We start from the raw sequence: 26589 nt of genomic DNA, 5'->3' as shown, positions 1-26589 counted from the left end.
TAATCATTCCTATAACTCACACAGTAAGTTTTCTGTTCAGCTAGAAATGCAAAGTTAAAGCAATATAAACTCATTTACAAAAGATCTAGAATATTATTTCTAAGCCTTATGAAAATATTGCTTATATATAACTGGTGGTATAATTTTATAGATCTGTTATTGACTGAACAATGAATAATAAAGATTGGCCTTTGTGGTGCTATGACTCACTTCAGACACTTTATGTTATTATGATCTTTTTACAAAAGACTACAGTAAGAGTCAGACACTGGCTGTTTCTTGAAGAATTTATGGAAAATACACCTTATGACCAAGAATGAAAAAAAAATTAAGTACAAAATGTTTATCACAGCATTGCTTTTAATAATAAAAAATTGGAAAACATAATGTATAACAGTAATAGTAGCTAACATTTATTGAATGTTTATTATATGCCAGGCCCTATTGTCAGTGTTTTTCGTGGATCACAGTATTATTTTTTATTCCGTTTTACAGCTGAGGAAGCTGAAGTGCAGGGTAAATTTTGGCACACGTGTGGAATGAAATACCGTAGTGCCATTACAACTTTGGATACACATGTAATCTTTCTTTAGAAACCCTGAAAAATATGATTTTACACCAGATTCTTAAAAAACAGTTTCTGAAGGGGCATCTGGGTGGCACAGTCGGTTAAGCATCAGACTTGGTTTCAGGTCAGGTCGTGATCTCGGGGTTGTAGGATCGAACCCTGAGTGAGCTCCATGCTCAGTGTGGAGTCTGCTTAAGATTCTCTCTCCCTCTCCCTCTGCCCCTCCCCACTGTGTCCCCTGTCTCTAAAATAAATAAATAAATCTTTAAAAAACAGTTTCCGGAACAGTATGAATCCATTTATGTAAAATGGTATATATGTATCTATTTTTTAATAGAGATGTCTAGAAGGATGTTAACGAAAGTGTTAAGACTATAAGACTACAGTTTTTCTTTTTGTACTTCTCTGTATAGTTCAGATTTTTAAAGTGAAATATATATCAATTTAATAAAAAGCAAAACATTTTAAGAAAAAATATTTTTCTTTTTTAACAAGCAAAACTGAAATCTTTTCCTTTCACAAAAGCATATGGGACAATTTAAATGAGTTTTAAGTAGCACAGTTCCTTAAAAATGGCTCAGCGGTGCCTGGGTGGCTCTCAGTGGGCTGAACATCCATCTTTTGGCTTCAGCTCAGGTCACGATCTCTGGGTAGGGACAGGAGAGCGAGTCCCCTCCACTCTACACCACCATTCCCATCAGGCTCCCCGCTCAGTGGGGAGTCTGTTTTTCCTTTTCCTCTCTTTCGACCCCCCCATGTGTACACTCTCTCTCAAATAAATAAATCTTTAAAAAAATAAAATAAAAATGGCTCATATTTAATTCAGATTGAGCATCTTCATGTAAGCAAAACTTCATTTTTTTTGCAGTCAGTGTTTTCCAAAAATCTTAGTAAATCACCTGGGACACTTATAAGAATTCTGATTCCCACACTAGAGCAACTGAATAGGCTCTCGGAAGAGAAGAAAGGTTTTAAGGTAAGAATCCAATTTTTGAACCCCTCTCAAGAGCACCCAGTTGGAAAGAAGTACAATAAATCACTGCATTGCAATAGTGTAACGGTTCTGAGTAGTTGATAAAATCTATACAAAGGCTACATAGTAATTTTTTATTCAGAGTTAGAATTGCTTTCTTGTTTCTGCAATTTCATCTCACATGACAAGTTTTGAGACTAGAGGTTTCTGGGCCACATATCTCAGCCCATTGTGGATTCCTCCCTCTGCCCCTGCAGTCCAGTTTCTATCTCTCCTTTTCAAAATACTTGGCTCCAAGAAGTCCCTGGTTTCCAGACTGAGTGTTTATGCAATCACCAAAAAAATTGTTTTTAAAATTTTAAAGCATGCTTTTACACTGGAACTTGGAGATTCTTTAAAATACAACTTTGATCTTTACTTCAACACCATTTGACAGCAAAAGGATTAAGCAATTGTGGGTTGTTCCATTATCCCTGCAGGATACATGAGAACTTCAAGGAATTATATATCACACGAAAGAAACTGCATTTAATGTGATTGAAAGACACAGAGGTTAGAAGGTTAGAAAGCTGACTTTCTGGTTTATGTCCCCAGGGCATGAACTAATCACAATATCTATGCAACCTCATGGAGAAACTGGGAGTAATCTTTTGTTCCTCACCTGTTGCTTGCTTTGCCATTAGGAAACCTCTCTTCCCTTTCCCATTGGAACAGATAGAACAGTCTGATTATTTGCAGCTAAGCAACTGAAACTTGCTTTCTATGAGAAGTTCAATAGAATAACATATTTACCATTTTTAGTTTATTTTATGCGGCTTATGCAAGGTTAGGAGTTAATCCATGTTATAATTTTTGCTTAGGAGAAAGTAAAATGTTTTGTTCTTAAAGTTATTCAGCCTTTTGAATATTTTCTTTTTCTTATTGATTAAATCACATATTCCTAAAAATCAAAGGATATGTGATAGGCTAGTATCGCGAAACAGGTGGAGAAATGAAAATTCAAAGAATGTTAACATTTTTGTGTCAAGTAAGTGAATGAGGCATTATGCAAAAGGTATGAAAGACCCCAGATCACAGGATAGAAAAAGCTTCATTTTTTTTTGTTTGAAAAGAGCAGTTCAGCCATACTTTATGCCAAAAGCTGACTTTCACTTATGCTTGGTATAAAAATGGATACAAAAAAGCAACAATTTCGTGCTTTGAACTAATTTGTAATCTTGGACATCATCATCATGGATATGGAAACTGCAATCTTCACAAAAGTGAGAGGCCATTTTTGCCCTCTTTAGTATCTTTTCAAATGTTTTGGCATCGCAATTGAAGTGATTTTATTAATATTCAGAAATTTAAAACCATTTCATCATTTCCCTAATACACGTTTCTTAGCAACTATTTCTGCTTCAATCAGAGATACTATGCCTTTTTGTATATGCTTCAAAAAGAAGTATGCTTTATAACTTCAAACATGAATCTCAGAAAACAGATTAGATGGCCCCCATTTTGAATTTCTTCACAATTTTCACTGTAATGATTTTCATTTGCTCTTTTTGAAGAGAGCTTGTGGCTGGCCTTATGGGGGGGGGGGGATGCCTGGCTCCAAGAAGTGACCAGGATCCACATATCCACATTCAATGTTTTCAAAATCACTGCAAAATTAAAATTTAACATTTTTTTTCATTTTCAGTTTTCATTTACTTTCAAGGTTTTGTTGTTGTTATTTTGTTTAGTAAAAACAAAGAATTTAAACCAGTGCACAAACTGGTTTTCTGGTTTATGTAAATACTAGAACTTAAATTCATAAGGAAAAAAATCCCCAATAATTAAAAAAAAAATCTGCAGTCACAGGTTCCTTTAAAACCATACAGCAGTCCCCTTGTTTCTGGTGAAATGGATCCTTCCTTTATCTGACATCGTGACTAAATTATTGTTTTTCTCAGAAAGACTCTTAGCTAGGGTTTCCACTTGTCTTTATATTTACTTAGTAAGAGGTGTCTGTGACCATTCACTTTCAGAAAAAGAAGAAAAACAGAGGGGAGAATCCACGTCTTCAAGAGGGTAAGGAACAGAGTATCAGAATGGCCTGGAAAATGTTCAAAATTAACGTCAGAAAGTCAAATGTTCACCTAGGGCTTAGCTGGGAAGAAACAAAAGAAAAATCGATATGCAGTCAAAGAATGGCTTCATTTTTCTAGAAGGTGACTCTCCAGGAGAGTCCCTTAGCAACAGCCTCGAAGTTCCAGAAACTGTCCTGAACCCCGATGATCAGCTTCAGCGTCTGTCTGGAACTCAGACTTCTTGCCCAGTCTTTGTACAGGGAAATGCATGTGGCGGTGGTGGCAACAGCCTTGATACTGCTCCTAAGCATGGGGTGGACGTCAGACTCACTCTGCTCACCCACCATTTTTTACAGAGACTGTTGGATCCGTCGCTTTCCAGGGCTTCTGATTGACCTGGAGGAGTCTCAGAAGCTGGGAGCTCAGTTCCTGAAGTATTATTCGGAAAGCACCGGCCAGAAATGCGGCAGGAGCTGCTGCCTTAGGAAGGATGGTAAGTATTAATGATATGCCTGCGCAAAAATCCAGAGAAACTTATAAAATGAAGACCTAAGTAAGGAGCCCTAGGCAGAGGTTCCAGGGAACAAACAGATGAACAGAACTAGGGAAGATGAGGGAGAGATGTGGGGACGGGGGAGGGTGGGAGAGAGACTGAGGACTGACTTTGCCCATCTGGGTCAGTGCTGGCTCAGTTTACAAATCTGGTAACCACCCAGAATGCCATGGAACCTACAGGTAACACAAAATCTTCTCTTCACTAAAGTGCTAAATGAAAATGTTTCCTTGAGGGTTAACTAACAATATTTCCATAGCCCTCAAATATGGCATATATGATTTCAAAAATATTTATAATAATTTCCTTTTCAAAGTTCTTTTGGTGATATCAGTATTTCAAATTTTTTAAATGTGCTTGCTTGTGTTGAGCAAATATGGGTTGCACTGAGCAGGAATTTAGACTATGATTGATGTTTTGAAAGACATAGGTAGATATATGTCAAATAGCAAAAAGAAAGAAAAGAAATATATATTTTAAATATTCCGATTTTTTGGTCTGAAATCCACAATCAGAGTTAAACATCACCCATGTAATATGATCAACGTTTATAATGAGGAAAACATTTCATTATTGCAGAATTTCCAGTTACAATTGTCTAAAGACTTCTTTCATTTGTTTTTCATTTTTCCAAGATTTTAAAGCTACTTGGAAAGAAACAGCAAAAGCAACACAACACTTTAAAATAATTCTCTTGGTTCTTCCACACTTTCTTTCCATGGTTTGATACCGACTTATTAATTGCCAGTGCCTCTTATCCAAGTATGCATGGAAGATTTCTGGGATGCAGATTGAGGCTACCGGAGGGTATAAACCGACCAGTGTGAGAAGCTGTCCCAGGCTAAGCCCTCAAAAGTTAGTCAGGCACACAAGAGAGCAATTAATTTTTTAAAGGGAAATATTTTTAAAAATCATTTATTTATTTGAGAGAGAGAGAGAGAGAGAGAGAACAAGAGAGTACAAGCAGGGGAAGCAGCAGAGGGAGAGGGAGAAGCAGACTCCCGGTTGAGCAGGGAGCCTGATGTGGGGCTCAATCTCAGGACCCCGGGATCATGACCTGAGCTGAAGGCAGAGGCTTAACCGACTGAGCCACCCAGACACCCCTAAAGGGAAATCTTTTAGAAAAGGTTGCCAATCCAGATTTTCACCTGAGAGATGCTTTTAAATCCCATAAGCCTTGAGGGAAGGTGGTTAAGGGGGGATACCTTTCAGCATTTTCCCATGGCATCAATTTACCTGACTGTCCATCGTAGGGAAACTTTGTCTTCTGGACTTCCAGAGGGATACGATAAGCTTCTAGTAGAATTCCATGATTTTAGAGCCCCTGTAGCTTCCAAGTTGTGGTTTTCTTCCTCCAGAAGAAAGGGCACGAACACACGTCTCTGTTTTTAGCTGGAAGCCAGAACTTTAAAAAGCCACAGTCCTGCAATAGCTAACCTGTTCAGGGCTGGAACTCTAAAGTGTACACAAAGAGGAATATAAAACATCTTTTAAAATTATTCTCTTTACATCAACTACTTTCTTATCAAAAATTTAGATGTCTAAATTTGAATATTTTTTAGTCCTTTTCCTTGAACGTGGCAGCCCAGTCTTCAGGGAATGCATTTGTAATCTAAAATGTATTAGCAATGAATTGAATTCTGCCCTCTTCTTTATCCTCCTGGACTCCCCAGAAGTAATGGGGGAGATGCAGCTCCCCACAGTTAACCTTACACAGAAGCCGCAGAGGTTTGGCCAACCGCAATTCCACAACAGCTTCAGGCATACTCTGAGGTCTGGTCATTGTGTGCTATCCCTCTGTCTTCTTATTTTATTAAAGAAGTTGATAACTTTGGTCAATGGATACTTCCCAGCGCATGGTTCCTCCTACATGGCAGCAGGGGGAAAATCTGTTTTGCACTTTAGGTAGGACAGACTAAAGACTGGCACTCAACAAATCACACATAAGGTTTTCCAGAAATAACAGGATACATTGTATGGAGCAAACTTATTTGGTAGAAGGGAGATAGCGTAAGTGATGTACCCCTACCCATTAGAATTCCAAATGCTCATATCCTTGTCAGTAGACTCTTCCTCTTTAAAGGACACTGAACATGGGGCGCCTGGGTGGCTCAGGGTGGCTCAGTCTGAGCGTCTGCCTTGGGCTCAGGTCGTGATCCCAGGGTCCTGGGATCGAGCCCTGCATCGGGCTTCCTGCTCAGCGAGAAGCCTGCTCCTCCCTCTCCCACTTCCCCTGCTTGTATTCCCTCTCTTGCTGTGTCTCTCTCTGTCAAATAAATAAAATCTTAAAAAATAAAATAAAATAAAGGACACTGAACAGGATTTCGTAGGACGTGTGATTTGCAACGTGGGGCTAGTGCTCCTCTATAATCAGGGTCAGGGTAGTGTTCACCTGGCCTGCTGCCTTTCCACCATCTGGGCCTCTCCCAGTAATTGCAGTTTTTGCCTTCCCATGACTCCCTCTTTTGTTACAACATCTGTTGCTTTATTTTCATTATTTCTTTCTCTGGTGAACTCCAGTGCCTTAGCATTCTGAGAGGGCACTGCAACTAGAAATCTGATATGTATAAATCCCCAGGGGCTTCTGTAGCCAATTGAACTTTTCATGAACATAAAATACTGGGATTGGAAAATGATCCCAGGTAATCCTGTATGGAATGGAGTGTGTGAAAGATTAGATAGTTTCTTATAAAAAGCATTTTCCATATTCATAGAAACAGTTACTGTAGTTCACAATGTTCTATGTCTGAACATAGCCCTGCGATATATTGCTGTTAATCCAATGTTCTTTTTTTTTTTTTTTTTAAAGATTTTATTTATTTATTTGACAGAGAGAGACAGCCAGCGAGAGAGGGAACACAAGCGGGGGGAGTGGGAGAGGAAGAAGCAGGCTCCCAGGGGAGGAGCCTGATGTGGGGCTCGATCCCAGAACGCTGGGATCACGCCCTGAGCCGAAGGCAGACGCTTAACGACTGCGCCACCCAGGCGCCCCAATCCAATGTTCTTGAAAGAAATGTAAGTTACTCAGAGCTCATCCAGCTGGGAGAAACCAAAACCAACTGCAGATGTGCTTTTCCTTTCAGTTTCCTGTAACGTGGCTGTCTTCTACCATGATCCTATTCATGACAATGTCAACTGCCTCCATATTCACTGCCCAACGCTGGAGAGCTGCATATTAGAGCCTGGAACCAGTGCCATTTTATACAACATAACAGAAGGTAATGATTTATGTATTTTGTATGTATGTTGAAGAATGTTGGTAATGCTCTAGTAGAGATGTATATAACCTAGAAACTGGCGGGCAACAACCATGTATCAATCATTATTTTCCAGCGATCTCTATCTGGAAAAGTTTTGGGCATCCAGGGCAGAAAACTAAAAGTAAATTCCCTTTAGTTTGGCATGCTCAGCAATGATGAGTTCATTCTAGATGATAACAAATCGTATGTGAAGAAGAGCTTAAGCATTACATTTATTCCAGGAGCCCCCAGCAAGAGTCAAAATAGGCATTTCTACTGCAGGGGCTAAGGATGCTACCAGGAATAAAGAAAATGCTTAATGTCAGTTTTGAGGTCCATGGACACTGCATACAAGGATTCTACTAAATGCATGTCAAGGACAAGGAAATGCACTTACTAACATACATTAGCATAGCAATGGTCCCAAGATAACTGGTATATTTTATTTCAGATAAGTACACATTTAAGTGTCCTTTGCCCATGTACATAAACTCAGGGTGCAAATTGGTAAATATGAAAGAATAGCTTTTTGCCATCAAAATACAAAGGCGATAAATTTTGTCACTGATTTGTACTTACTGAACACCTAATGCAGGCTGGGAGCAGCACTGCCGAAGAGGCAGCCATGTCTCTGCCCTCGAGTCTCTTACAATCTAGTTGATGTGAGAAGTCTCACGATTAGCACAGAACATGTAATTGAATACAAAAATGCGTGATACTGTCTCAAGCACAAGTACTCAAAAGGAGACTTAAAGAAAGCTAAATTCAGAGGCAGCTTCATGGAAGAGGCCAGGCACAGGCAAGATAAGGAGTTCTGTATCATACGACGGGAAAGAAAGAAAACAGGTCCGGCTACCAAAGGGTCATAGTTGAGGTTGCAATGAAAATCTGGGTACGATAGGGTAGGCCAGGTTTCAAAAGGGCTTTGGACAGAGTAGTGTTTTGGTTTGACTTTGTCAGCAACAGAGAACCAGCAAAGGCATTTAATGAGAAAACGCCATCATTAAAGTCATGAGTGTGGTTGTCTTTAGTCTAGCAAAGTTATATGCAGGATGCAAATTAGAGTATCTAGTCAGGGAGGCATTAGATCTGGAGAAGGTAACCATAACTGCAATGAAGAGGAGGGATGATTACCAGCACATTTGGGAGGGAACTGGATAGGACCTAGTTACTTTTTAGATGAAGGAAAAGGAGAGAGAGGCGTCCAAGATTGCTCTGCAGTACGTAGAGATTCCAGCATGGGTGATGGAATATTGGTGCGGTCACTGAAAGAGACAGAGAGCCACACAAAATGATGTTGGCTTTGGGAATGTTCAGTGATGACATGAATGTCCAGGTGGGAACCTTCAGTAGAGCACAGGAGAAATGAGACCAGAGACCAAGAAAGAGGAAGTAACTGGTGATATGGATTTTAGTGCCACCGATCTAGTGGTGACAGTTGATGAGGATGCTCGTGTGTGTGTGTGGTGAAGGGATGAGATGAAGAGAAAATTCAGCAGAAGACAAAGGACTAAGGATTGTGGAAAGCACACAACCAGTTAGGACCAAAGAGAGAACCAACTAAAGAAAAAAAACGAGAAGCAGGCAGTCTGAGGTAAAGTGCCAAGAGAGACTGCGCTCCCGGGAGTCACGGGAGGAGAATTTTAAGGAAAGGATGGTTAGCAGTATTGATGATAAAAGAGAAGTCAAAGCAATGAGGCTGATCAGGAAATATGGAAACTACTGATTACCTCAGAAGCATAATTCTGACAGAATAGCGAGGATGGAACAAGATGGCAGAAGGCAAACAACAAAGAAAGGAAATGGATGTGGGTATGTCTAGAGGGAGAAATAGAGAGACACAGAAACTGATAGAAGAGACAACTGAAAAGCTGTGGAGAGGTTTTTTTCCTTTCCCTTTGCAGGCAGAGCAATATTTGCACATTGTCTGAAGTCAGAGGGAAAGGAGTTCCTTTACAAGAGAGAAAATACTGAAGACAAAGTCAGGACCCTCAGGGACTGGGAAGGGAGGAGACGGAGGGCTTTGCTCCTGATTTTGAATACACTTACACTTCTCAGGCCCTATTTTTTTAAAACTTCATTTTAAAATGCTATATATCTCAAATGGTTAGTTTTTTTGCAGTTCTTACACTAACATTGGCTATTGTTACCCAAAAGCCCTGGCAGACACAAAGAATCCTCCATGAAGTAGCCAAACTTGTTTATAATGCGAAGTGTTCTAGAAAGTTAAGATAAATTCAAATGTGGCCAGTATGTTTCTAAGCCTTTCAGGAGTATGCAACAGTAGAACCTGAACTTAAGCTTAGTTCACTAACTCAGTGCCAAACCCGAGACCTCTCCAAACAGTGCTTTGACGTTCTCTCCTTGAAATAAAAAATAAAATGAATGATGCCTTATTTATCTTTCAGGTATAGATCCAGATTTGCTGGTTTTTGAACAATCACCTCCCACATATCTAAATACCCGTTCTTCATCTAACACATGGGACAGACTACGGATTTTAAAAGCTACGCATTTAGATAAACAACAAACCACTGTGATAAACCAAATGCTGCCATCCACAGAGGCGCCATCAATAACCACACATCAAGATCTGGCTGTCAACACAGACGATACCAGGTATTCCAGGGAATTAACCACAGATTCTTGGGCAAGATTCATTTCCCTGAATGACTCCATTATCACAGATGTAAATATGGTCTCACACAGCACTGATTTCATCAATAATCCAGATAACAAGACTATTTCTCCTTTCTTTGTTCCCATAGACACAAAACTTTTTCATAGGCCTATTCCATCCCGACTCAACAGTAGCAAGCAATTACTAAACAAAACCAAGGGGTCCAACAGCAGAAACCACACATCTGAGAAGGGAGACATGACCCCTGATGGGGCATCTATGACTTCAAAGATGTGGCTGGCTCCGGTAGCCCTCTGTACCTCTGTCGTCTTCCTTTGCTGTTGTATAATCATCCTGGCATCTGGATACCGTAGAAAGCAGCAGGGCCAGTACAAGTTGGGACAGAGAAAGTCAGAATCCAGGCAAATTAAAAAATTTAGCACTCTAAAGGGGAACTCTTAAAAGTTACAGAGAGACTGTAAACTTCCAAGAGGATCATTTTTAGTTTCCTTAAGACAAGGGCAGTTTGGTTAAAAAAAATAATTGCATAGGATGTCCACTTCTACTGGTCTCTCAAAAAAGGCCAAATGCTTGATAAACTTAACTGCTTTTTTTCATTATTTTTATTTTTTGAAATATTATCACATTTTATAGATGAGAAAATGAGAAGAGAGGCTAAATATCTTGCCTAAAGTCACAGAGCTAATAAACAGTGAAGGCAGGACTTAATAGGTAATCTGGTTCAAACGTTCATGCTTGAAATCACTGTTAGATTAAAAGCTTCCATTGTCCCAAAAAGCATGGAAAAAAGATACAGAGAGGAAAACACCATAACATAATATTTGTCTCCTGTCAAGGTCAAATTATTGTCATGTATGTTAATAAAATCTTTTATTGGTTTGGACAGAAGAGCGCTGTTATTACAGTTACTAACCCATGTGCAAACAGCTGCCTGTTTTTATACAGTTTTAACTTTCAATTGATTAATTCTTAATCCTAAACCGTCTTCATTTTTGAAAGCTGACATGCCTTCAAATAACTTTGGTACTGGAATCTTTGAGTTTTGTGTTGATCTCTGTTGAATAAACCTTGGGAGTTTCAGTTCCCATTCCTCATGTGTATGCATTGTTTTCCCAGGTGCAAATATTAGCTGTACGTATTTGAGCTCTGTCCAAATCTTACACCAGATCTACGCCCCCACCCTGAAGTGCAGACACTTTAATTCAATTAAGTCTCCAGTGATTTTAAACTTTAGACCCTTAATCTAATCCTTGAAACTCTTTTTAAATATGAGGACAGATATTAAAAGACAGCCAATAAGCATGAAGAATAGATTAAGAGGAAATCCTATTACAGGATTAACAAAATAGTTCTGTTCTCTCTTAGGTTAAAACAAACTGTCCAGTGGCTTAAGAGGTATTTGTTTCTTTCCCTAGTGTTGACACTGTGTGGGGGAAAAAATGTCTGTTTCTTTGTCTAATATAAGAAAGAAATATACAAAATCTCTATGAGTGGAATATTAGCCACAAATAAAAGTCTGAATTTAAAAACTTCATCAATTTACCCTTATTTGCTAGTCATGATATTAAATATCATAAATTATATCAATTTCTTTCCTAATTCATTAGGAAAAAAAATGCCTGTACTATGTAGGGAGGATATAAAGATTTAAATTACCCTAAAATTATATTTAAATAAATAATTCAAGAAGCAGCCTTTAAAAATTATCTGTACAGTCTTTTAAAAGATTATTTTTCTTTAAAATATAAACAAGTTGTTTAAAGGTTTCCCAAAAAACCAGGGCTGCTAAAGAAAGGTTTTTCTTCCTTGGGATTTCTCAGAATTTGCTCATTTCCTAAAATTGGTATTTTTATAGAAATGACCATAATTTGAGAAAACATATTTACCTTTGTAAGAAAACAAACTCATACTCCTCTTCTTCAGCCACTACCTGTGACCATCAGATAAACTGAGGACAGACTTAGATGCAACCAGACCAGAGTCAGCCAGGAAGCAAAAATTGCCGAGCCTTTGGGCGCCTGGGTGGCTCAGTTGTTAAGCGTCGGCCTTTGGCTCAGGGCGTGATCCCGGCACTCTGGGATCGAGCCCCACGTCAGGCTCTTCTGCTGGGAGCCTGCTTCTTCCTCTCCCACTCCCCCTGCTTCTGTTCCCTCTCTCGCTGGCTGTCTCTCTGTCAAATAAATAAAATAAATCTTAAAAAAAAAAAAATTGCCGAGCCTAGAAACCATGTCCTTCCTGGAAGCCACAAGGACCAAAAGAGATCTGAATAGAATTTAAAACTTCCTTAAGAAACAATCAAAGATTCTCAAGGCCCAGTCAACAACCAAGGCCAAGATTGTTACACTCAATCGTGAAGTAACCATGATACTGAAATCTTTCCAACATTGTAACTAGCCAGACCTCTTTTAAAAAGTCTGTAACTGTCCAGTATTATGAAATACTTACCAATGTTGGGAAGAATATATGCAAAGAAAGAACTAAAGCATGCCACAATTAAGGAAACAGATTTGTCCTATTTCTTAGTTGCCTACGTGTTTAAGCAACTTCTGAGTTATATAACTTTAAGAGTCTGACGTCAGCAGGGAATGTGTATCAATGCAGCAAATATCCCTTACACTCGTTATAAGGATAAATATCATGTTCATTGTATATATTGGTTCAATTAATATTAATAGTTTAAAGGATAAAGATCTGATTAATGATAAACAGTGCTGTTTAATTATTGCTAAAATTACAATGATAGCAACTGCTTTCCATTTGAGGCAGTTCTGTATTAATCTTACAGCTCTAGGAGTTTGCCATTAGGTGTCAGTGCTACAGCCTGTCTTCAGGTCAGTTGCCTGGAGATAGGCAAATTGCAAAGGCTAGAGGGTACAGTGCTCTACGAGACACCAAGTATAAATTTGGAGTGGGGAGGTCTCTCTTAAAACCACCCTCAAGTTTGATTATTCACTAGAATAATTCACAAAACTCAAGGAAAGCTGTTATACTCATGGTATGGTTTATCACAGAGAAAGGATATGAATTAAAATCAGCCAAGGGAAGAAGCACATAGGATGAAGTCTCTTCCAAAGTCATAGCTTCTGGTTTCTTCTCCCCCTAGAGGCAAGACGTGTTACTTTTCTTGTACCAATGTATGATAATATGCCTAGTATTGCCAATGAGGGAAACCTGCCTGAACTTCAGCGTTCAAAGTTTTTATAGAGGCGCTACTACATGGGTATGACTGAGTGATTACCTGGGTAGTTATCTCACCTGCCAGGTGGACTGATCCCAGGTGACTCAAAACCCCTTGCTCTAAATCATGTGGTTTTTCTGGCATGGCTAAGACTGTCAGGTGTGGCCAGCCCCACCCTAAAATCCATTGTGACTGGCTCTCACCCTAAACAAAGATATTCCTACGAGGTGTGACTTAGATGACCTCCTAGAAGCTGCAGGCAAAGGCCAGACCTCTCTTTGGGCCAGGTCAGATTCTTTATTACACATCGTTACCTCCTCTGCTTTCATCTGCATTGTATTATTACTACAGGATGGACGACCCTAGTCTACCACCTCTTTACATGTTCCCAAATGATCACTTCTCCTCAAACTGTTTTTAAAATGTTCCCTTCCTCAATCCTGTTTCTGCATCTGAATTTCCCTAAACTTCACGAATCTCTAAGAAATATACCATTTTAATACATTTAAAGTCTGCTTTAAACCTGATCTAAAAGTTACTTAACTTTGCTTTTCATTTACTATTTCCATGCAGTGGATTACAATGTATCTCTTTTTGCAATCAAGTCATATTATCATACTTAAGAACATACACATTCTTGGCCTTGCTAATACCAAATCGTATCTTCATTTCATATAAATCCTTTGGGTAATTGTTTTCAAATACTTTCTGGCTTTCATTTATGTTCTCTAATTCTGTTAGGCAAAATAAGTCTTAGACAAATAACAAACTCAATAATTCCCCTATTTTAATTTAACTTAATCACAACTTTGGAAGAGGTAAGAAATAACAAATATACTTTAAAATACTGAACTACTGACAGCTAAATTGAATGGAATACTTCACAGGGCAGTTCTTGTCATTTACTCCAATTAATTTCAAGGTCCTTACACCTCATCTCTTTTCTGAGCTGTGGAAGCTCTAACTTGGGGAATCTAGAGAGATGAATACCGGCTAATCTCCATTTCCACTTTTCTTCAAGCTTGGGCTTGGAGAAAAGACCCCCAGAAAACATAAAGGAGGATGCTAAACAGAGTTGAATTAACATAAAGTGAGCCCAAAAGAGAAGAATGGAGCAAACTTTCCCGGCTAGAAAATACTTCCAAAAACCTTTTTCTAATCAGAATTGGCATATGTGAAAAATGCATTGGGTAGATAGCAGTTATGTAAAAAAGCACTGAACTATATTCAGGGGACTGGGTTCTGAGCCTAGCTTCCCAAATAATAAAGTCATTACAGCTGGTCCCGACTTAATATGACTCAAAACTTAACGATTTTTCGACTTCACAATGGTGTGAAAGCAGTAACACATTCTGTAGAAACCACACTTCAAATTTTGAATTTTGATCTTTTCCCAGGCTAGTAATATGTGATGATACTTTGTCATGATGCTGGGCAGCGGCAACCAAAGCTCCTAGCCAGCCATGCGATCACAAGGGTAAACAACTGGTATACTGACAACCACTTGAACCCTTTGTACCCATAAAACCATTCTTTCATCTTCAGTATAGTATTCAATAAATTATATGAGATATTCAACACTTCATTATAAAATAGGCTTTGTGTTCGATGACTCTGCCCCACCGCAGGGTACTGTTAAATGTTTCAAGCACATTTAAGGCAGGCTGGGCTAAGCTATGATGTTTGGTAGGTTAGGTGTACTAAATGCATTTTCAACTTACAATATTTTCATCTCAAAATGGATTTGTTGGGACATCATAAGTTGAGGAAGATCTGTATTCAAAAGCAACCAATAGATGCTAATTTGTAGGGAAAGAAATATGAGACAAAATAACAATATATGTATATATGTGAATATTTAAGTGATGACAGAAGGAAAATAAAAACACTTTCAAACCAGAAGGAATCACACAGATCTTCTAATTAGTTCTACTGCTACACTGTACAAATAAGAAAACTGTTGAATAATCATTGTTATGATGCATTAATATGAAAAAATACTTTAAGTGTGATGTGGCTGCTGGAGTTAACATGGCAGAGGAGCAGAGGACCCCATGTTTGTCTTGTCCCTGGAATTCAGCTAGATAGTTATCAAATCATTCTGAACACTTGCAATATCAACTGGAGATCTGATAAAAGAAATGCTGCAATGCTACAAACAGAAAAGTGGCCACTTTTGGGAAGTATTGCTGTCTTTTCTCTCTTTCTTCTATTATTTTCTGGACAGAATAATGAGATGGAGAAACTTACCACAAAAGAAAAGAACAGGAGGTAGCACTCTCTGCAGGAATTTAATCAATATGGATTATAAGTAAGACGTCTGAACTAGAACTTAAAACAAAAGATACTAGCTGGACTTGAAAAAAAGCATAGAAGATACTAGAGAATCCCTTACTGTAGAAATAAAAGAACTAAAATGCAATCAGGCCAAAATTAAAAATGCTATTACTGAGATGCAGTAAAAAACGGAGGCTCTAACAGACTTATCAAAAAGAAAAGAGAAGGGACCAAAATAAATAGAATCATGAATGAAAAAGGAGAGATCACAACCAACACTGAAGAAATAAAAACAATTATAAGAGAATATTATGAGCAATTATATGCCAACAAATCAGGCAATCTGGAAGAAATGGATGCATTCCTAGAAACATATAAACTACCAAAACTGAAACAGGAAGAAATAGAAAACCTGAATAGACCCATAACCAGCAAAGAAATTGAATCAGTAATCAAAAATCTCCCAACAAACAAGAGTCCAGGGCTGATGGCTCCTGGGGGAATTCTACCAAACATTTAAAGAAGAATTAATACTATTTTTCTGAAACTGTTTCAAAAAAGAGAAATGGAAGGGAAACTTCCCAACTCATTCTATGAGGCCAGCATTACCTCGAACCCCAAACCAGACAAAGACCCCACCAAAAAGGAGAATTATAGACCAGTATCTCTGATGAACATGGATGCAAAAAATATCACCAAAATAGCCAATAGGATCCAACAGAAATTAAAGGATTATTCACCACAACCAAGTGGGATTTATTCCTGGGCTGCAAGGGTGGTTCAACATCCGCAAATCAATCAATGTGATACACCACGTTAATGAAAGAAAGGGCAAGAACCACATGATCCTCTCAATAGATGCAGAAAAAGCATTTGACAAAGTACAACATCCTTTCTTGATAAAAACTCTCTGCAGTGTAGAGACACAGGGAACAAACCTCAATATCATAAAAGCCATATACAAAAAACCCACAGCAAATATCATCCTCAATGAGGAAAAACTGAGAGCTTTTACCCTAAGGTCTGGAACATGACAGGGATTTCCACTCTCACCACTATTGTTCAACATGTACTAGGTCCTAGCCTCAGCAATCAGACAACAAAAAGAAAAAAAGGCATCCAAATTGGCAAGGAAGAAGTCAAGCTTCCACTCTTCGCAGACATGATACTCTACGTAGAAAACCCAAAAGACTCCACCCAAAAGTTGCTAGAACTGGTACAGGAATTCAGCAAAGTTGCAGGATATGAAATAAATGCACAGAAGTCAGTCACATTTCCATACACTAACAATGAAGCCGAAGAAAGAGATATCAAGGAATCAACCCCATTTACAACTGCACCAGAACCCAGAAGATACCTAGGAAGAAACCTAACCAAAGAGATAAAGGATCTGTACTCTGAAAATGATGGAGCACTTATGAAAGAAATTAAGGAAGACACAAAGAAATGGAAAAACATTCAATGATTATGGATTGGAAGAACAAATATTGTTAAAATGTCTACGCTACCTAGAGCAAGCTACACATTCAATGCAATCCCTATCAAAATACCATCAACATTTTTCACAAACTGGAACAAACAATCCTAAAATTTGTATGGAACCAGAAAAGACTCCGAATACCCAAGTAATTCTGAAAAAAGAAAACCAAAGCTGGACGCATCACAATTCCGGACTTCAAGCTGTATTACAAAGCTGTAATTATCAAGAAGTATGGTATTGACACGAAAACAGACACACACAACAATGGAACAGAATAGAGAAACCAGGAATGGACCCTCAAATCTATGGTCAACTGATCTTCTACAAAGCAGGATACAAAAGAATATCCAGTGGAAAAAAGACAGTCTCCTCAACAAGTGGTGTTGGGAAAATTGGACAGCCATATGCAAAGAATGAAACTGGACCATTTTCTTACACCATACACAAAAACAGACTCAAAATGGATGAAAGACCTAAATGTGATATAGCAATCCATCAAAATCCTAGAGGAAATACAGGCAGCAACCTCTCTGACCTTAGCTGCAGCAACTTCTTGGTAGACAGTCTCCAAAGACAAGGGAAACAAAAGCAAAAATATACTATTGGGACTTCATCAAGATAAAAAACTTTTGCACAGCAAAGGAAACAGTCAACAAAACTAAAAAGTAACCTATGGAATGGGAAAATACATTTGCAAATGTCTTATCAGATAAAGGGCTAGTATCCAAAATCTATAAAGAACTTATTAAACAACACCCAAAAACCAAAAAATCCAGTCAAGTAATAGGCAGAAGACATGAACAGACACTACTCCAAAGAACACATACAAATGGTCAACAGACACAGCATTAGGGAAATACGAATCAAAACCACAATGAGATACCGCCTCACACCAGTCAGAATGGCTAAAATTAACAAGTCAGGAAACAACAGATGTTGGTGAAGATGTGGAGAAAAGGGAAAACTCTTACACTGTTGGTGGGAATGCAAATTGGTGCAGTTGCTCTGGAAAACAGCATGGAGTTTCCTCAAAAGTTAAAAATAGAGCTACCCTATGACCCAGCATTGTACTACTGGGCATTTATCCAAAGGATACAAACATATTGATCCGAAGGGGCAACTGCACCCCAATGTTTATAGCAGCAATGTCCACAATAGCCAAAACAGGGAAAGAGCCCAGATGTCCACTGACATATGAACGGATAAAGATGTGGCATGTATATATATATATATAATAATAATTTTATTCAAAAAGAATAAAATCTTGCCATTTGCAACAACTTGGATGGAACTAGAGAGTATTATGCTAAGTGATACAAGTCAGAGAAAGACAAATACCATATGATTTCATTCATATGTGGAATTTAAAAAACAAAACAGGTGAACATAAGGGAAGGAAAGGAAAAATGAAATAAGATGAAAATTGACAGGCAGGCAAACCATAAGAGACACTGAACTCTAGGAAACAAACTGAGGGTTGCTGAAGGGAAGGTGGTGGGGGGATGAGGTAACGAGGTGATGAGCATTAAGGAGGGCAATTGATGGAATGAGCACTGGGTGTTATATGCAACTGATGAATCACTAAACTCTACATCTGAAAGTAATTTTAAAAAATCTGAAACAGGTGAAAAAATGGTATTTTTTTAGTATTTTCAAATTTCTATAAAATGAGATGATTATAGATAAATCATAAAATTAACAAATCAAGCCGATTTTTCTAAATAAATCACATTAGATTTAACAGTTTCTTCACTGATTCTTTGTACCGAGAAAGGGTATTTTCATTGTCCCCCTCGTTCTTAAGACTAACAACAGACTTTTTGTACTCTTCAACTTCTTTTGTACCAAGGAGCTCTTCTTTGTTTACTTCCAGATTTTTCTCAGCAGCCTTCATTTGCAGAAGTGTTTCCAGGATATTTTTTTCAGAGGAGCTATTGTTCCATACATACTCTTCCATGTCTGCTTCAGTCTTATCTTTCTCCCATTCTTCGGTTTTCTGAAAGGAAGAAATGAGTTCTGAAATCTGAGAAATGCTATCCAAAAACAAAGTTTTGCTTTTGTTTCAGGGAAAGAGAATCTGTAAAATGTGGAGAGTCCCTGTCAACACTCTGTATGTAAACTTCGATTTCCCTCCCTTACAGCGCTGCCGTCCACCTCCACCAACTGTTTCAGGACCCCACACTCTATTATGTGACTACTCCATTACCGCTTACTAATTCTTACCCACAGAGTGTGTACTTTATCTGCCTTGCAAATTTCACTCACAAATACTGTTTCCCAAAAGATACAGAAAACTCATTTTTTGCAGCTTTCTAATCTCTAAACTCTAAGACATCAACATTTCACATTTCTGAAGTTAAAAATAACAGAGTTGAGAAGAGACTTCATTTCTTTTTGTAACATGCCTGTGGGGAAGACAAGGAACACCAATTATTATAATAAAATAAAAAATATAAAATACTGTGTAATACATGATTTTTAGTCATAATGACTTCATATATTCTGGAAGTTTGTTTTGTTATTATCTTTATTTTCTGTTCCTAGCATGGACACGATTTTTGTTGCTACTTGTTTTTTCTTACAAAAATTATTACCATGCTATTCTAGGGAACACTGTTGTTAGGTTTTATAGTAATATAATTCAGATTTATGATTTATATGAAGATGTAACATTCTGTGAAAAATCAAGGAATGCAGCTAATAAATAATATGCCCTGGTTCAGTGAAGTGCTGAATGCCAGCCACATTCTTTCCACACTAACACAAAACATGTTCTGAGCTATATGCTATTATAGAATGATCCAATATTCTTAAAACTTTTTAAGGTGGTAAGCCCCCCCAAATTATAACATTTTTGAAGTATTTAAAGAAAGATTTGTATTCTCTGAAAACTGCTCTTGAAAGAGACCCCAACTTGAGCAGACAGAGCTCCAAATCTGCTCAGAATTAAGTGAGTACCAAGGAGACAGTTTCCACTCACGCCTCCCTCCCGTCTCCAACCTCACTATTAGAGTCCACGAAAAGAGAAAAAGCACTGGAAATTTGTCCCTCAAAGAGTAAAAAGGAGCCCTGCCAACTGTAAACAGGCCACTGGGTATACCATGGACTCAGCTAACCCCATTCAGGGTCACTGGAGGCCAAAAAAGAGTCTCTTCCACCACAGAGAACCACAAGAAAAAGAAATCCTCCTTTAATCCTTCTAACTGAGCAGCCTTCCATTCAAGACAAACCAATAGGATGTAGAGTGTTTCCCCTGACCCTCAAATCCCTTAGCCAAAGTGGGGTACCTGTACTCACAACTCCCTACGTATTGTTTGCCCCACCTCCCTATCCTGAATTTATGGCTGAGGAAAATGTCTCAACTCATGTTCTAGAAATATATTATCTGGTTGAGAATCAACTCTATACCCCTTTTTTCTCTGGTACTGAGGCTATAGCCTTGGCTGAGGGACAGGATGGGTGGATAATGTGAAACAACTTCTTGTCTCCTGTGTGTACAAGCCTGTTGCAAATAACTTCTAATGGCCAAACTCTGAATTTTACATTAAAAAGAAAACTGACATGGGGCGCCTGGGTGGCACGGCGGGTTGGGCATCTGCCTTCGGCTCAGGGCGTGATCCTGGCGTTGTGGGATCAAGCCCCACATCAGGCTCCTCTGCTGTGAGCCTGCTTCTTCCTCTCCCACTCCCCCTGCTTGTGTTCCCGCTCTCGCTGGCTATCTCTCTCTGTCAAATAAATAAATAAAGTCTTTAAAAAAAAAAAAAAAAGAAAACTGACAAAATTATCCTACCCCACCTAATTTTTACTGTAATACTTGGAGAAGAAGTAAATGTCAGTCCCTTAAAAAAAAAAATGCCCTAAATTAAATCTACTCTTGGAAGTGCTTTAAATGCTAAGACAGTGTCATAGCTCCTTCATAATTCTAACTTACAAATGAAGTATCTTTAAGATGCCAATAAATACATTCTATAAAGTATTAAGTAAAACAATCTACCTCATACCTTTTTTAAAAATTCCTAATTATTTCATTCTTGACTGCTAGAAGACAACTAAGAGAAGCAATTAAGATATTAACTATTTAAAAAATTATAACTTTCACCTAGGTTTATGTGGATTTTCTTACCTACTTTGAAATACTTAAAGAGAAGAGGTAACCAAAGTAAATTCACTGGTAATTTCCAACATTTCATTTATCTTCCGTTTACATTTGGCATATACGATTCTACACTGCTTTGCCAAAGCGTAACAGGTGTGCCACGATACTGATTTCCTCAGCCCGCAGGTGGCCAGGTGAGCCTGGAGGAGCACGAGCACCCTCCTCCTTCATTTATCTCAGTAAAGAGTGTGTGTAGTGTGTGTAGTGATACAAAAACGGTTGGGAAATCCTGCACTAAGGGATAACATACATTGACAGGAAAATTACTTCTGTTTTAAACAGTCAATGGTAAGAGAAAGTAACTACATTCTGTAGACGGCATGGCTTCCTACGAATCCTATTCAGATACAAAGTAGTGTCAGGCTTCAGCTGCAAGCAAAACAAAACTCATGTTTTCAACAATTCTAACGTTAGGATCCAAACTCTGCACAACTGAATATAAACTCCAAGAAAATGATAGTAACAGTACCAATAAATTAAATACTTACATGCCATGGACCTTAAATGCTTACATATATTATTTCATATAATTCTTATTAAAACCCACTGGGTTAGATGCTAACATCTAACATCCAGTGTTGTGGAAGTGAAACGGGGCCACAGCCATCTGGGAATGCTTCAGATTTCAGAATTTTTTGTATTTTAGAAAGTCAACATAGTGCGTATAGCATATATTTTGTAATATTTCCAGAGAAGATCCACAGCAGCACTCCCTAAATCAAATACATTACCATCTTTGCAGCAACATGTATGCACAGTCACACTGAGTGGGATAAACAAAGGCTATAAATAGCTTTTTATCCATTCAAGTCTCATTTTGCCACCAAATAAGTTATGAAAAGACTAGCAGTTTCCAAAGCTTTTTGGGTTTCAGAGTTAGGGGATGTATATGTGTGATTTGCTCAAGATCACACAGGGAGGTGGTATGATACAATATTTAATATGGGCTTTGGTGTTTTACAGAACTCAGTTTAGATGCTAGCTTCATCACTTACTACTGTGACAGGCTTGCATTTCTAGAAGCAACTCCAAGGCCTGTTCTGTGGATTAAAAGAGGTAAGGAATATCCATGTACTTAGAGCATCTGGCTCATAGTGAACACTAAATAAATGCTTGCTACTAATAACACAGCTTATTAAGATGAATGAAAGATAGGGCGCCTGGGTGGCTCAGTCATTAAGCGCCTGCCTTCAGCTCAGGGCGTGATCCCGGCGTTATGGCATCGAGCCCCACATCGGGCTCTTCCGCTGGGAGCCTGCTTCTTCCTCTCCCGCTCCCCCTGCTTGTGTTCCCTCTCTCGCTGGCTGTCTCTCTCTGTCAAATAAATAAATAAAATCTTTATAGAAAGAAAAAAAAAAAGATGAATGAAAGAGAGTGGGATTCAAATCCTTGTTAGCCTACCTACAAAATATGTTTCTACGTCAAGGGCATCATTACCCCTATCAAATAGTAAATTGAAACTTTCGAGGTAAATATAAACACACACCCAATTGTCCAAATGTTATTCCCACTCAGAAAATTCTATTACTGATTTTTATGTTTAGATAAAATAGTTACAGAAACAAGAGGTCTTTATTTCTTGTCACTGATATGAAGGTATTGTTTTTCATGATGCTTGTTACTTCATGTCTTTTTGATAAATGTTTCACTGATTAGATTTAATTTTCCCAGTTAATTGCTGTTCTCAAAAATAACTAAATTAGCTCCAGGTTTCCTGCAGTCTCCTTTGGGTATACGCTTTTTATGTCTAATCAGATGTAGATTAGAAAACACACATACACACACACGCACACACACAATAGCATTCATGTGAAGAAAAGGAAATTTACCTTTTAGAAGTTCTATGTTAAGTGTAAGAAAAGATCTTTACAACATCTTTAGAATGTCTCTGTTTCTTAAGCAGGAAAAATAAGAGCGAATTATATTATCAATCTATTTACTTTTTGAGGGAAATCTTTTCTAGTCATTAATATATGTTTTCACAGGTGAGTGTCAACCAAATAGAGCTTGTCAGTGAAGAGAGAACAGAACCAACTGGAAGAGATGCTGGTCTATAAATGATATATTAAGAAGCTATTCTAAAACATCTTCTAATCTTTGTCAATGATATAAAAATAATACTGTCCATAATACTTATTATGTTAGATTATTTTTCATTTCTGAGAGGTATAAATATAAAATCCTTGGGGGCCCCTAGGTTCCTCAGTCAGTTAGGTGTCCAACTCTTAATTTCAGCTCAGGTCATAATCTCAGGGTCATGAGATAGAGCCCCACATCAGGCTCTATGCTCAGCTCAGAGTCTGCTTGAGATTCTCTTTCCCTCTCTCTCTGCCCCTCCCCCTGCTCATGCTCTTTATCTCTCTCTAAAATAAATAAAATAAGATCCTTGGGGGGAAAAAACACCAAAATTATTCTTTTAATTTTACATTATGATTACCACTTTCAAACACGATGTAATAAGTCACATCATGCCTCTGCTCTATTAACTAGAATAAAGACAAGTACAGGGGACCCTTGAACAACATGGGTTTCGACTTCATGGGTCCACTTACACACACATTTTTTTTTTTTTGATACAGTGCGGTAACTATTTTCTCTTCCTTATGATATTCTTAATAACATTTTCTTTTCTCTAGCTTACTTTATTATAAAAATATAGTATATAATACATATAACATACAAAATGTGTCAATCAACTGTTTATGTTATCAGTAAGGCTTCTGATCAACAGTAGGCTATTAGTAGTTAAGTTTGGGGGGAGTCAAAAGTTATACAGATTTTTGACTAAGGGGAGCTGGCACCTCTAATCTCTGCATTGTCCATGGGTCAATTGTAAATGGCCACCACCCCCTCCGAAATCTGAAAGATATCAGAGAGTTACAGAGTGCTGGCATGGCTCAGTCAGGTAAGTATCCAACTCTTGGTTTCAGCTTAGGTCATGATCTCCGGGTCCTGGGATCGAGCCCCACACTGGGCTCCCTGCTCAGCAGGAAGTCTGCATGGGATTCTATCTTTCCCTCTGCCCCTCCCCCTGCTCTGACACTCTCTCTAAAATAAATTAAAAAATCTTAAAAAAAAAAAAAAACATATCAGAGTTACAGAATCAGTGATGACTAGATGAATGTGAATTCCAGGCTGCAAGGATATGAGGAGGAACCTTCTGCAATTCCCCAACCCTTTTCTTTCCCGAGGGCACTTTCTAATTCTGTGTAAGACTAGCACTTGGCTCATGCAGGATTCTACTTGGGAAAAGAGAAGTAACACAGAATGGAACTGAAGAGCCCTAAACATGACTGGTTTTAGTTCTGGGGTTACTTATGGGAAATTGGGGAGTCAGAATCAGGCCTCTAAAAAGCAGAGTAAAATCCCCTATCATCTCATAGTGTTTAGGAGACAAAGCTCCACTAGAGGGAGGAAGTTGTGTTTTAACATACAACCAATCTCCCTTTTAAAACACCTGCCAGATTCTGCTGCAAGGTTAGAGGTTACCAAGCTAAGCTCAGGATTTCTGAAGAGTACAATGACTCTTCAGTAGATGTGGAAGCTGACTTGCCAAGGTCCCAATCAAAAGCCTTGAAGGTTATGCCTAAGGAAAAGGAACAAATCAGAGCTGGACTAAATCTTACAAAAACTGCAGTCCAGCCTTGGTCTAGCTAAATAATGAAAGGATTAAATGTATATCCCCAACGCTCTCTGCCTGAAAGAAAAAAGAGGAAACTCTTTCTGATGGATGACAGCCGTTGGAACTTCTATGAGTCTTTTATACACAATGTCTAGCATGCAAGAAAGTTACTAGATATGTGAAACATTTGAAGAGAAGAAAAATGTAATTAATAACCAAGGGAAAACGAACAATAGAAGCAGAACTCAAGATGAAATAAGAATAAATGTGTTAAGGAAAAAAGAGGAAAAGACAATCAATATGAATTAAAAATGAAGAATTTCAACATAGAATTGGTATCATGAAGAATTTCAACAGAGAATTGGTATCCATAAAGAAATAGCAATTAATGAACATCTGGAATTGAAAACTACAATATCTAAAATTAATAAATCATTGGATGGGGTTAAAAATAGTCTAGATACAGCAGAAGTCAGAATTAGTGAATGCAAAAATGAGGAACACAAAACTATATTATTATATATATATCAGATCTGTATTATGGGATTATAACTATGAGATTCTGAAATCTTTTTTATATTTTATTAATTAACTCCAAGATTCCCAGTGATTCTACTTAATAAGTTCCAACAAATCTAAAACTGGGAGGACAACTCTTACATATTTCTTATAGACTGAATGCTTGGATCTCCACCTCCCCCCCCCCCATTCTTGTTGGAATGAAACTCCCAAAGTGGTGGCATTGGAGGTAGGGACTTTGGGAGATGTTTAGGTCATGAGGTAAAGCCCTCATGAATGAGATTAATGCCCTTATGAAAGAAATTCAGAGAAAGCCCTTGCCCCGTCTGCCATGTGAGGACAAAGCAAGACAACAGCTGTTTATGAAACAGGAAGTGAGCCCTCACTAGACACCAAGTCTGCCAATGCTTTGATCTTAGATATATCTCAGCCTCCAGAAAAGCAAGAAACAAATTTCTGTTGTTTATAAACAGACCAGTCTGTATTGTGTTAAAGCAGCCTAAATGGAATAAGACAACGTCTTATACAAATAAAAATTAAAACTTTTTTTTTTTAAGTTTGTAATAACAGATTTTGGGAAATTTAGTCTGGATCAGTGTTTCTTAAATAAGTTTATTTATTTAAAAAGCTATAATTTTCACTATCAAAAACATAATTTTTCTGTCACTTCTAACTTAAGAAAGTTATGGTGCTAAATTCACAGAAACAATCAGATACCATGTACTCCCTGGTGGAAGAACACAGTATTAATTATGCAGTTGTTTAAAAAAAAATCAAAATAGAATTTGATTAAGCCTCTAGATCCAACTACCAATTTAAAAAAATATACTATGGTGATACAATCAGCAAAATTCAAATGATGAGAAAACCGACAGCAAATAAAAAACCAAGATTTCTTCAACAAATAAATTCCAAGAAAAGAGCTCAATAGACAAAGCTCCCTTTTGGTTTGTGACTGCTCCTGGACTCTTTCAAAAAACATTAACTGAGAACCTACTAATGTGCTAGGCAGTACTAGGAGAAGCAGGATGTCTCTAGGCACCCTAGCTAAAAACTAATGTTTTCATATCCAAATATTTTAGAAAAAGGGTACATATGCTTGCTCGTATTAGGCATCTGCTGAAAAGTACCCTTCAGGTGAAATAAAAAACGGGGCTGGCAAAACCAAAAACTACCTCATTATTCAAATCCAATAATACTGACAGTGGAACAAAATCCAATTATAAGCTAATCATTTTCTCTTTTTTTCTAATTTTCTTTCTTTCTTTCGAGAGAGAGTGCATGTAAACAGAGGGAGGAGCGGAGGAAGAGGGACAAACAGACTTAGTG

General features: G+C 38.0%; 2 protein-coding genes across 3 annotated transcripts in view; one reads left to right on the top strand and one right to left on the bottom strand.

The window, feature by feature from the left end:
• The first annotated feature begins 1109 nt into the window (after positions 1 to 1109).
• Positions 1110 to 15871, top strand: MANSC4 (MANSC domain containing 4). Its single transcript, XM_026502196.4, has 4 exons — positions 1110 to 1544; positions 3554 to 4088; positions 7232 to 7366; positions 9796 to 15871. Exons 2-4 carry the CDS (start codon positions 3800 to 3802, stop codon positions 10467 to 10469), a joined length of 1098 nt encoding a protein of 365 aa, XP_026357981.2. The 5' UTR covers positions 1110 to 1544; positions 3554 to 3799; the 3' UTR covers positions 10470 to 15871.
• MRPS35 (mitochondrial ribosomal protein S35) overlaps positions 7809 to 26589 on the bottom strand; it is a 57807-nt gene continuing 39026 nt past the window's right edge. For both annotated transcript variants that reach the window (XM_026502210.4, XM_057318998.1), the window contains exon 8: positions 7809 to 18959. In XM_026502210.4, the coding sequence (XP_026357995.2) occupies positions 18690 to 18959 (270 nt within the window). In that variant the 3' untranslated portion in view covers positions 7809 to 18689. The remainder of the gene's footprint in view (positions 18960 to 26589) is intronic.

The sequence above is a fragment of the Ursus arctos genome, unplaced genomic scaffold, assembly GCF_023065955.2.
Source record: "Ursus arctos isolate Adak ecotype North America unplaced genomic scaffold, UrsArc2.0 scaffold_26, whole genome shotgun sequence".
Lineage (NCBI taxonomy): Eukaryota > Metazoa > Chordata > Mammalia > Carnivora > Ursidae > Ursus > Ursus arctos.
This window is presented reverse-complemented; position numbering and strand designations above follow the sequence as displayed.

Coding starts and splice junctions, on each gene's coding strand:
- MANSC4 (XM_026502196.4), top strand. CDS start 3,800: ATGATCAGCTTCAGCGTCTGTCTGGAACTCAGACTTCTTGCCCAGTCT. Junction 4,089..7,231: donor CTGCTGCCTTAGGAAGGATG/GTAAGTATTAAT, acceptor TTTTCCTTTCAG/TTTCCTGTAACGTGGCTGTC. Junction 7,367..9,795: donor TTTATACAACATAACAGAAG/GTAATGATTTAT, acceptor TTTATCTTTCAG/GTATAGATCCAGATTTGCTG.